Raw genomic sequence first — 12,757 nt, forward strand, 5'->3', positions numbered from 1 at the left:
CTGGCAGCGATTCCAGAACGGGCTACACCGCGACGGGCCGTGCCAAACGGCATCTCTGCACGCCACGCTGCCTCCGAGCATTGGGCTCGCTCCTTCGGCTGCTGCAATGTCAGCCCCTGGCTGTTCACTTATGAGGAAAGCCGCAGAAAGCCGGCAAACAGAGCGGAACCATGTCTATCAAGAGCGAGGACCTCCAGACGCCCTTCTCCACACAGCCTATCACGGCGGCTTTTCCATATATCTGCTGTAAATGCAGGGAATGCTTCATCGTCCTGAGTGTTCGACAAATGCAAGTGCACGAGCATGTGCAACGTGCACACACTGACGCGGTGCAGCTGACACGCACAGTTCGCTTTGCCGAGCGCCCTGGGAAGGGGGCCAAGAGCTAAAATATGAAGGATGCGCTGCACGCATTAGCGCTCAGCCAAAATGATTGCTGGGCATGGGCTTTCACACTAAGGGGGTGAGAGCTGTACCACGACAAACGAGGGAGACCCCGCCGGATTCGTCCATTAGCGGACGCGTGCAGTCAGCACCAATCACGGCACTCGCTGGCAGAGAGGGTCATATCGCAAACAGCGTCATTCCATTTTGCCTTACAGGCTACCCAGTCACGGACAGTCTTTAATGGAGACAGGTGACCAAAGAATTCACTCAGCTCCAGCATGCTATTGCACAAAGTACATTTACATTTAGTCGTTTACCCACAGTGACGCACAGAACTTAATACAAAAAGGTCAGGCTAAGAGGAGAGATACCAAATCATCAGTGTCACAAACAAATCACACTACTGACCATTGAATTACAATGACCTGCCTTTTTTGTTTCACTTTCAATATGCTGACAAGTAATATAAGAAGACCCGTCTTTTTTTTTTTTTTTTTACTCTACATGAAATACATTGTGTGTGGGGAAACTGGTGGAAGGAATCCATTGTAAAGTGCAGTTACAGTAGCCGAGAAGCTCGTCTGCTGCTATTGTCAAGACTGCCCATGTAAGCATTTCACGTGCAAACACTTTCGGCTGAAGTATTTAAAAAGTTAATACTGAATATCGAAGAGGAACAAAAAGATTAGGCTTAAAGTATCGGGCAAAGTTTACGCGCCCAAACTCAAGGATCCCTCTAATACAAATCTTCTTAATATGATTATGCACAGTAGCACATTACAAACCGAATCGGGTCCACACATACAGTAAGTGTTTGCGCAACAAACTTAACTGATGTCTTTGGTTTTCCTATCTTTGATTTTAAACCCCCGTTTGTTCTATTACTGGAACTAAAAAATGGGCAAAAAAAGCAAAAAAGTGTATTTTCAAATGTGCACTTATTTTCAGGAATCCAAGGTGACTCACAAGCTAATTCATCCCCTTCCTCTCTGCAGAAACTGTGTTTAGTCTCATGCAGGGAATGCTTGTTGCCTTTCCAGGACAGAGTGAGATTAATGTTTGAATGTATCTGTTTGACTCACTGCTTCATGGCTGTTACCATGGTGCTCTGCTGCTCATGCATGATGCCATTTTCTGAGTCTGAGAAACCATGGCGAAAATCAGCGGACTTAATTAACAATTAAGCCTTCAATATCCAGTCAAGGCAAACACCATTCTGACATCATAGGGAGTGATAATGCATAAATGTCAATCAAAATTTTTCAATTAACTGTGCTTTAACAACAACAATAACAATAAAAATAAAAAACATCTGCTCTTTAAACGCAAACGCGCCAGAATGTGCAAAAATAAGTCAGGGTTTGTGGTTGTTTCGGCCCGCCTCCCCGCTGGGCTTGTTTCTGTAATGGGCTGGAAGTGAGATTTTGTAATTACATGACTGGACGCACTGGTTAAGGTCCTATCACACAGCCCTTGCTTTCCTGCACTTGCGACTCGTGGAGAAGGGAGGTCCTCAGAAAGCCTGTCTCTGCGGCAGGAGCTGGGCTCTGACTCTCCTCCCCTGCCTTGCTAAATTAATGATTCGGGGAAGCCTGGGGGAGAGCTGAGAGAGGCAGGTATAAATGAGGACAGCGCGCAGCACTTTCTGTGCTCCCCTCTCTACTGCGGGCAGGAGAGGAAACGATCCTCCCTTTAATGCGGCTCCTTGCTTCTCGCACCGCTCCGTGTTGTTCGTTCTGGCGTCTTCGCTGCTCCGCTCTTTCCATCCCAATCCGCAACGTGTCCGTTACAATATCGCACTTCTCCTTTTTCTGCCACGCAGTCTGAAGCTCTCCGCCATGATTTCTTTGAGATGAAACCTGTGATTGGCTTGGTGGGGAGCACAGGCGGTGATACGTACTGAAACTCGTAAGCCCTGACGTATGAGGGAGACTGACAAGCGCTGACAGATGCGGACGTGTCTGCTGCTTTAGAATGAGCCGGAGCGTCTGCCCACGGGCACAGGTCTGACTGGATGCTGCTGGGAGCTGAGGCTGTAATGCCATTGCAGAGAAAGAGGGGAAGAGAAGAGGAAAAAGTAAAAGGGAGAGAGAGAGAGAGAGCAAGTGCGAGATGCACAGAGCAATCTCCTGCTGAGTCCAACCGCACCCAGCCATGCACAGCTACTTTTACAGCATACGCATGCAGGTGTGCACCTCCATTAAAAATGACTTAAATGTTGGTCAGTTCTGCGGTCATGAAAGATGCATATCCCGAGAGGGCCAAACTACTGGAAATAAAACTCTGTTTCCATGTGAATACTAACTTGCGCATACTCGGATGGCACTCCGACTGAGCAGAATTAATCACAACTGTCTGACAAGCATGGCAGAAAAAGAGTGCAATTTTTTTCAGTGGAACAGAACCTGCCCCAATCTTTCAGTGAACAGCTCCCTTCCAGCTATATTCCCTGGTCCGGTTCCAACATTTACAGCAATGGGGTTTCAGGTCATTACACACATTTTTGCATGGACGCGGGTGTCGCTCTCCTCCACACACACTATAAACAGCATGCATTTTTATGCAGGAGACGTGTCTTTTGCCTCCTTTTTCTTTACCCTTCGTCATGTCCTTAGCCTAGTTAATCTGCCTAGAATACTCAATACCCAGCTGCTGGCGGTGTGGCTCCAAGAACTATAAATTTGATGGAAGGTGTTATATGCATGTACCTGTTTGTGAAATGTACTGTACAGACCCAGCTTGAAAATTATCTATCCTTTAGTGGAAACCGTGACTTTTTTTTTTTTTTTTTGCACCAACGTGTCATTCTGAAGAATAACAGGAGAGGCTGTCGAAGTCATAATGTCAACATCCTTACAGTGTGCTGTTGAAATCTTTTAAATACAGTAGCCTATACTACAGCCAACAGGCACAGAAACTTACATTTCTTTGGGTACGTACGATGTATCAATGACTGTTACTGTGCAGTGTCACTTCAAATGCTTTTTAATCTAGAATCTTGCTCTGTCACTGAGTCACAAATCAAACAGACACTGACAGACCTGAGAGAACCTGTTCTGACAGACAGCCATCATTCATGTGCCAAGCAGAGCCCTGCCTGGCTGGAGGGGAAACCACCCAGGGTTCGGATGATTCTAGAACGCACATTCCCCCCTTTCATGACACTGTTACTCACATGAAGCCTTTCCAAATCCTGCGGCTTAAGAGGTAATACTGCTCCTTTATGTTGCCGTGTGTGAGAAAAATTGATTTACGGTGCGGTTTATCTTGTCATTCTGCACCTCGCTTGGGTTACACTCTCAGCACTGCGTACAGGCTCACTGTTATTATTGCAAGGGCCCACGGAGAATGCAGTCCGCACTCTGTGCAATTTAGAGAAATGTCAAGCGCTCGTAGCCGGACCTATCAGAGCGCTAATTGTGTCCGCAGTTCTGGGGGAGAGAGAGGTTCATTTGCAGTGCTGCTGAATTCCGGATTGATGGATAACCTGAATTACTTGATTCCACGTAAAACTGGCAGAATCCATCACAAATCTTTCATGCCTGCTGGCAAATAAATTTTTCATAAATACCTGAAGAAAGGGGGACAGGAAAATGCAATTACCCTCCAGACAAACTTGCAAAGTGCATCAGGAAGAGCCCAGCTTCGCAGAAGAAAGACTTTTGAGGGAAATCTCTACCAAAAGACCTTCTTATCAATCTAAAACTGCTCATGATTATCAGGGGGTGAGTTACACACAATGAACCCGAATTACTCAGCATGGCAGTTCTTGTGTGCCACTGTTTATACATTTTACTGTTTTCAGTGAAGGAAGGCAATGAACTGAAAGCAGGAAAAATAACATACAAGACTTGTCAGCAGGTCATTCAGAAGGAAAATGACATTTCTAGAGATGGTTAGTGACATTTATGTTGATTAACAGAGGGAGGAAATTTATATTTTGCATTATCACAGAACCAAAAAAAGGTTGCAGTCTTTTAAAAAGCCTGAGGGGATTCTAGTGTACTTCACGGTAGAAACGAACCCTGTCTATTGTACTTCAAAGTCAAATAACATCGCATTAGACAAGCTGTTTTTTAATATTTATACAGTAACATGTCATATGTATAAAAATGTGCCCTATCCCTACATCCATGAAAACTATGAAATCATATTACTTACGAAATTAAAATAAAGCCACAGTACTGTAATTGTTAACAGCATAATTGTTAACACCCACTTAACAACTGCTTAATTCAGGACAGTAACTTATGAAAAAGTTAGCAAACGTTTTGAACTTTGTGCACTAGCAACAGTTTCGTACTAGATGAATGCTTTCAGTATGCTTTAAGCATGGGGAGGGCACGCCACCCACTGTTAAAGTTCCCTTATTCACTGGGAAGTACTTGTACTGCATTTGCACTGTGAGGCTGAAGACACGATAAAAGCATTTTACATTATCTAGATGCTACTCAAAGAACAGTCTTAGAAAACTTCAAAAGAATAACAGCAGAGCACTCCTGTGCGGTTCAAGCACAAACAAGGTTTGCTTAGTCCTGAAAGGCTTTCCTTTTTTGAGAGTGTGCTCTCCTGTTCAGAGCTCCTATTCAAACAGCACTTTTAAGCAACCTTCACTCTGACTGCTATTTTAAAATTTAGACTGGCTCCGCCGTTATTGTTGAAGCTCACCGAGCGGGGCACTGACCCATGGCTCCTTTTTGGGATCTCGATGCGTAATGCATGGGCAGGAGAGTAACCGCTGATTGCGAGCCATGCCTGTGTGTTGACCTCTACTTGTCTTTGATTAATTAGCCCTGCCTTTCGCTTTTCTTCTGCTGCTTTCAGCTTCTCAGCATTGACAGCTCATCCTTTCTCTGCTTTTTCTACAATTATTTATTTCTGCTTTCTACTTTCAGCAAACTACGGGGTCTGGAAGAAGGAGAGCTCCGTTTTCCTGGCCCCCGCGCAGAACAGTCATTAATAATGAATGGCCGTTAAGAGAAAAGTTCTGATGCAAATCGAAACCCAGGCTTTTGGGCCGCTCTATTCAACAAGTCCTGTTTTCTTTTGCTATATTTGTGAAAGCTATCAATTATTAACCCGTGGCCCGATTCATTCTGCCGACTGTGTTACCAACAGCTGCACACTGCACACACGAAATGCCCCTGTTTGGATCTGTAATGCAGTCACAGAGCACTCCTGAGCACTTTTCTATGCCTGAGACAGCACCCATGTAAAATTACATATCTGCTTAGCAGATGCCTTTTTGCTGGGAGGCAGTTTATGTTTTCATCATAACCATTCATACAGCTGAATATGACACAATCTAATGCACTTAGGATGCTACAGCATTGTCCCACTTAGGAATTAAACCTGCAACCTCCTTGTTACCAAACCTGTTCCCAATTCACTAAGTCACACTGCTGCTTGCAAACTTTCCGGGTTCCGTCAGAACGCCTGTAATGTTCACAGATGATCCTGCCAATGATCTCTGTGGGAGTTTCAGCAGGGCTCTCTGGTCCTATGTACTGCACACTGCAAGGAGCACAAATGAAAGCCTTGATACTTACGTAGGGCACGGTCTCCAGGGTCTCCGTGTTGACTATTATTGGGGCAGGACTCGCCTGGAAAGGACAGAGAGACGGAGAGGGCCAAGAGTAAGCCACAAGCTGTATGTTCCCACCACCGTCCTACTTTCTAAAAATGGAAGCGAGTTACACATTGTATACTATGCAGCTCCTTGGGCTGTGAAGAGCTGAAAGAGCACAACTGTATGTCTGGATCCTTTTTAGATAGCATCACATTACATCTGATATCTTAAATATCTGTTATATTCCATAATGGAATAAGTACTGGACTGGTAAAGGAAAAGGATGGGGGAGCAGACACCTATGGATATGCAGCATGTGTGATTAGGGATCTATTGGTTTCTTTGTGGTAAATTGTTCCTATTCAATTATCATTTAAGAATACAGTCCACTATGGAATAAACAGAAAAAACTTGGACCTTCCTTCTCTTTAAAAAGTTAGCCTGAACATGCCACATCACAGATTTGCCTGATGGGAAAAAAAAAACAAAAAAACAAAATAACCAGAACAAATGGAATAAAATACAACTGAACACCCTGAAGGTTCACAGCAAGTTGTATCCATTCTGAACGTGCAAAACGCACGCCCAGGGCCATGTCGAACGCACGCCTGTCATCTCCTCCATCTGCGCAGCGGAGTGGGGCGAGCGGTGAGGCGGTCAGGTGACTTAGAGGCCCCGGGAGGGGAGCCGCTTTTTCCCGGCACGCGGCATCGGGCAGGAATGACGCAGATCGTGGCCCAGCCACGACCGGGACGGTTATTCAGGGCTGGCGCTCCAGGGGAGAGGCCGGAGCTCCTGCCGGGGGGACCGGGGGCTCGCGCCTCCCCCCTCCTCACCCTCTTCTGTCCAGCGGGGGACAGCTGCTCTCTCTGATTACAGCCTTCTGGGACGGCCGCCTTCGCACAGGATCTGGGACGACGGCAGTGCGGGGTCGCCTCTTCTGAGTGTGTGCTCGAAAAGGGCCAAGTTAACCCTCTCGCAACGTTACCAGAACGCTCACTCAGTAAAACACATCAGAGGCTGTACTGCTGATAAAATCCATATTCAATGAGATGGTGTCAGATGGTGTCACTCTGATTAGATTACATAATAGTCACTTACTCATATTCAGAGCAACTTACACAGGATACAATTTTATCTATTTACACAACTGGGTATTTACTGAGGAAATTCTAGGTTAGGTACCTTGCCCAAGGGTGCAACAGTGCACTGGAGTCAAACCAGCAACATTTCGGTTACAAGTCCTGCTCCTTACCACTACACCACACTGCTGCCCCTCACTGATCACCTCACGCTGCTCCACCGATTACCCCACTGTCTACTGTGGTACCCCTCAGTGAAGAGCTTTTTACCGCCATAATATAATATCAGTGACGCTTGACGTGAGGCGGAGCGCGTTTCCTGTGTGCCATGTCACTCATAGAGGACGCTGAGTGTGTGACCGCAGTGGGTGTGGCTCCCTTAGCAGGGGGGTCCTGCCAGCGTTAGTTTCACAGACAGGCTTCCTCCCCCATGTCCCCTGCTCACACACAATCGATGGAAAGCTAATCTGACCGCGGCTCCGACGCGCTCGGGCGTGAACAGCTGTCACCCGCAGATTTCACCAGGGACCACTTGTTCCGCCAGCGCGTCACCTTACAGCGGACAGCCACCGCTTCCCTACTGTCTCGGCCGAATGTTAAAGGCATTCTTCCGATCACATACGCGTTTGGTCCAAAAACCCCATAAAGATTTACAGAACATTATGCCGGCTGAAAAAATGTGGCTCGTGGTACTCGCATGAACCGAACGGAACGGGCCATTGGACGGACAAGGCGGCAGATAAAGTTTATAATTAAAGAACCGAGCCTTCTTCTGTGGCCAGCAAATGGGCGAGATATCACACAACCTAATGACCGCCTCCTGGAGCTGCGAAAAAGCCAGAGAGTTTGCAGCAGATGCTCACTCTGAGCTCCCTTTCAAACGAGCGCAGCGGAGAGGGAAGGCACACAAACAAATGAACACTCACAATTAGGGAAAGGCTTGATTCCCACTGGAGTGCATTAACATTCAGTGGCTGTGTGGGACGCAAAGCTGGGGGTGGGCAGGATTGCTGTGTGGCAGAGAGATCGATGGCGGCCGCTGAGACACTTTCTGCTTACAGTGCACTGCTGGTAATTGCTTTAATGGATTCAGAGCCTTAAGAGCAACAGCTTCAAACAGGTGAAAAGAGATGAGGGTGGAAGGCGTCTGAGCATGGGAGAAATTCATTAACAGCAGCGGCCCTGTTACCTTCTGCGGAATGGGCCACATGCTGTGGCCTGAAGAGATGGATCTCTAAAATTCATTACATGACGTGCTCTAATGCCTGAATGCATTAAAAATCTCCCCGTCCATCTGACCCGTCAACATCATTCAGCCTTATTGCTATTTGGCCAAGGCACTACTAACATCACTACTAACAACTAACATTTTCCTGAGCCCCGATTGGTTCAAACAACTTGGGGCGGAATCAATGCAGAGAGTGGAGCTTCATCAGAGAAGGGGAAGATGAAGAGAGGCTTCTGACAGGATGGTTCTGTTTGTGCTCCTGCTCTACCTCAAACTCCTCCTCCTGTGCCCCCATCTTCTGATTCAGCTCCGCCCCAAACTCCACCTCAAACTCCCGCTTTGGCTTCAGTTTCACCTACTGCTTCTAAATTCTACTAGCTATGCCCTTTATTCCACATATCAATGGCACCACCAACTCGTTTACTGACGAGGCGTACTATACATTAGATAGGGCTGTCAACTCTAAAGCCAAAACCACACGAGTACCACAGGAGCATTAAGCCAGTCTGAAAAGAGCCCGGTTCAAGCCTGACCACAGCATTCTGCACTGATTATAAAGGGGCTAATATCCAATACAAAAGGCATAAAATCCATAGCACTCTCAGCCAGATTAATGCCAAGATGCTGCAGGCGAGCTGAAACTGTACCGCGCCCTGACGCAATGGTCTCACCACGCAGTCACAGTAGTACTGTGTGTGCGTGATACCAGCATGATCTTTGCTGTGCTGAGGCTGCAGTACAGGTGTGTGGATGCACCGGGATCGCACTCAACAGGACAGAAATATAAACCACACATCTTTTTTCCACATATTTAACCAGTTCACTGGAACACACAAGACACCTGAGCTAACGTATCCAATGTGCAAGGGATTTATAAATATTGGAGGAACGCATAAATTAACCGTAATGGCATTTTTTCACAAGCACAGAAAGCACACACACTTGCAGATCTAACTTAATTGAAAGCGTGTGAAGACAAATGAGCCGCCCTACGAGGAGCAGGATGAGAAGAGTCAATGCGGTGGGGGCGTCGCTCTGACAGGAACGTCACACAGACAGCGCGGCATGCGGCACACTTCACTCCCGCTGAAGGAATGACTTGTACAGTTGGGTCGCAGGAGTGAAAGGTCACAGCACAGGCAAATTCAGCTCGTGTTAGACTAATAAATGGCCTTGCTGAAAGACACCAGGAAAGGAGACCATTTCAAATATAAAGGAATTTCAACCCATTGTAGTGTTTCTCTGAAACAGGGGGTCCATGGGTCCATGACACAGGCTACAGTTGTCAATGGGTTAACCCACACCACAGCCAATGGTGTCGGTAGGCTATACCAGAGCTGTAACCAATAAGAAAGGAGTCTTGCAAGAAAAGGCTACACAATAACTTAGCGATTTGGTGCTTTCAGTGAATATCACCTCTACCACACTGCTGTCCAAAAGCAATCCCTTGGCCACACGTTCTCCAGCCTCTAGATTCATTAGATTTGGGATGAAGGGATTCTCCCATGTTACAGTACAGCTGCTCAATGCTTCACACTGAAATATTGCACTTTTTCAACTCCACTTACATGCAACATTATGGTGAACATGCAACATTTGTGAGTACTTGGATTGAGACTTGGGTCAAGGTTTTTTTTTTTGCTACTTAAGACACATAATTAACATGCTTATGTTACTGTGTAGTTGTTTAAATTAAAACAGCATAGGAGCTGTTAAAAGTGCAACCAAGGTTTTTTGTTATTATTCTTGCACATAAACCTACAATATTAATGTATACATTAAATTTTAATTCATACTGTATACGAACACAATCAATGAGTTACATTGTTGCTCAACAGTAAAAGTGTTTTATTCCCCTTAGTTGCATGAGACAGGAAGACAAAATTTCAGCACGTTAGATGAGCACACAGCAGTGAAATCTGGTTCACTGCATACATTTTTCACCTTGGCTTCTACTCACCAAGGCTGACTTCAAAGGCTGAACAAACTGGAACATGTTCATATCTGTGCAAAGCCACGGGTTATTATACATAATCACGACTGTTGAATAAATTCTAATAGAGCTTCAAAAACAAATTGCGTATGATAGCAGAACCACAACCAGCAAGTAACAAAGTGCATGAATGCTTTTTTTCTGGCAAATAGCACTGCCTCAGATCCGCTATGCAAATAAAAATGAACAAAAAAAAAAGGTCAATAATGAACTTGTTCCCTGACAAGTGTGTCCTGATAGCTAATTATTCAAAAACAGGAAGCTGAACAAATGAAGTAAGCGTCACTGCTTTCACACAACCCTGTTACACTTATATTCACATCAGGAAGACAACGGTGAAGACAGCAGTGCATTTGTTGATATTCTTCTCATTCTTTCCATTTTCGTGGAAAAAAAAACGGAACCAGCCAAATTTGCGCTTCACATGTTTGAAAATGACACCACAATGCTAAATCGACAGAACAAGATGTTTTTAAAGTTTTAATAAAAAAAGTTAAAAAATAAATAAAACAAGCAAGGCCCAGTACAACCCGGAGATCTCCTTTAGCTCGTGCACTCTGCGGGGTAAGACCCTGCATACGTGGACCACTGCACGGAGGGTCCAGGCAACACCTTCAGCCCTGCTGATAATCTGATGTTGATTGCATTAGGAGCATATTTATGCAAGTGTGCCATATGTGTACTTATCTATTGACTTGTCTGCTTGACTTGACTGGGCTCTGGTCAAGACTGGAAGTGTCAGCCTCTTTTTACAGCAATGGCCCCTGATTCCAGCTTCTGTGTCCACACACAGGAGATGGACGTGATAGCTGAGCCTCAAGCATTCATAATTTGCTCCCGTGGCTGGAGCTGCGTTGGTTAAACCGCAGTAACGGAAGGCGTGTTCGTGTGCGCAAGTCCCAGCAGTGCTTTTACATAAGAGGTCAGCCGCAGAAAGGGGCTGCTCACGCTGGACTGCGCGCCACAGCCCACAGACATGCGCCCGGCTCTCTCTCTCTCTCTCTCTCTCTCTCTCCCCCGCGCACTTCTCTCTCGCATGGTTCCACTCCACAGGGTAATTAAAGGGCCTCGTCGCATGTTGCTGCCCGGCTTCATGCTTCAGTGCAGAAGCAAGCCTCTTGGTTTCTCCTTCTCATGCAGATGGAATCTCTCCCCAGAACAGGGTTGACAAACACACTCTCTCTCTCTCCATCTCCAGAACAGGGTTGACAAACACACTCTCTCTCTCTCCATCTCCAGAACAGGGTTGACAAACACACGCTCTCTCTCTCCATCTCCAGAACAGGCCTGACAAACACACTCTCTCTCTCTCCATCTCCAGAACAGGGTTGACAAACACACTCTCTCTCTCTCCATCTCCAGAACAGGCCTGACAAACACACACACTCTCTCTCCATCTCCAGAACAGGGTTGACAGACACAGTCTCTCTCTCTCTCTCTCTCTCTCTCTCTCTCTCTCTCTTCAGCACAAAGCTGACAAACAGTCTACCTCTCTCTTTTTCCAGAACAGGACTGACAACAGTCTGAAAGACCAATAATATATGTGATAAATGCATATGCGCATACTGTTTCGCATACAGCTGGGGAAAAATGTAAAAATGGAAGCCTTTAGAAAGGAGGTCAAAGCTAAATTTGACAGCAAAGAGCACCATGAAAAAAGAAAAACTTCCATGGAGTGGTAGATGCTTATGGTCACTGTTGATGGGGATGAAAAAATGTTGGCACTGCAAAATGTAAGCTATGCAGAAACATGCTTCATTTCAGTTTGGCCATGACTTGGACATTGTTTCACATTGTTTCACATGTTTTGGGGACAACATGATTTTCTATGTTGCATAACGTATTCTGTTAACAAAATTGCACTTTGACTGTCACTTTTAATTTTTGTTAATTACAAGGTTATTCCCACTTATTATCACGAAAGTCATTTGTTTGCACCTTTTAAAATACTTCAGTAGTGATTTATCTTGTAAAATCAGCTCTTGGCAGAAAATGTTGACATTCTGCTGGTTTTCCTTTTATACAGAGTAATTTTGTTTGTCTCTAATAAAATTGTCTCTAATCAAACAGCATTCGCCAAAATTTCTTTGATGAATAAAATCAATGTAGAATCCTTTATTTCCTTTTAATTTACCCACACAAAGGGGATAGGTACAGCTGTCAACAAGCCGCTGCTGATCACTGATTGATGTGCTAATATTGTGGGTATTGTGGGAAGGTTCCATGGGTCTGGTCAGGAAAATAGATTTATTTGATTACCTCAGGTAGCACTGGGTGAAGACCTCAGGCTTACACCCTCACACCATGACAGGAATGCAAGAGATTTATTTGATTACCTCAGGTAGCACTGGGTGAAGACCTCAGGCTTACACCCTCACACCATGACAGGAATGCAAGCTCTCTGTCCAGCACACAGCTGACACAATGCAAAGTCAGTACGACTCTCTTGCACAGAACTGACACACAAAGGCAGTCACTGTCTTTCTCTACTGCACAGA

At 45.5% G+C, this 12,757-nt stretch overlaps 1 protein-coding gene across 6 annotated transcripts in view; it reads right to left on the reverse strand.

Annotated features, from left to right (window-relative positions):
* The window catches only part of dlg2 (discs, large homolog 2 (Drosophila)), a 220,566-nt gene that overhangs the window by 75,806 nt on the left and 132,003 nt on the right, over positions 1-12,757 (reverse strand). For all 6 annotated transcript variants that reach the window (XM_036522959.1, XM_036522962.1, XM_036522961.1 and 3 more), the window contains one exon: positions 5,937-5,990. In XM_036522959.1, the coding sequence (XP_036378852.1) occupies positions 5,937-5,990 (54 nt within the window). The remainder of the gene's footprint in view (positions 1-5,936; positions 5,991-12,757) is intronic.

The sequence above is a fragment of the Megalops cyprinoides genome, chromosome 3 (genome assembly GCF_013368585.1).
Source record: "Megalops cyprinoides isolate fMegCyp1 chromosome 3, fMegCyp1.pri, whole genome shotgun sequence".
Taxonomy (NCBI): Eukaryota; Metazoa; Chordata; class Actinopteri; order Elopiformes; family Megalopidae; genus Megalops; species Megalops cyprinoides.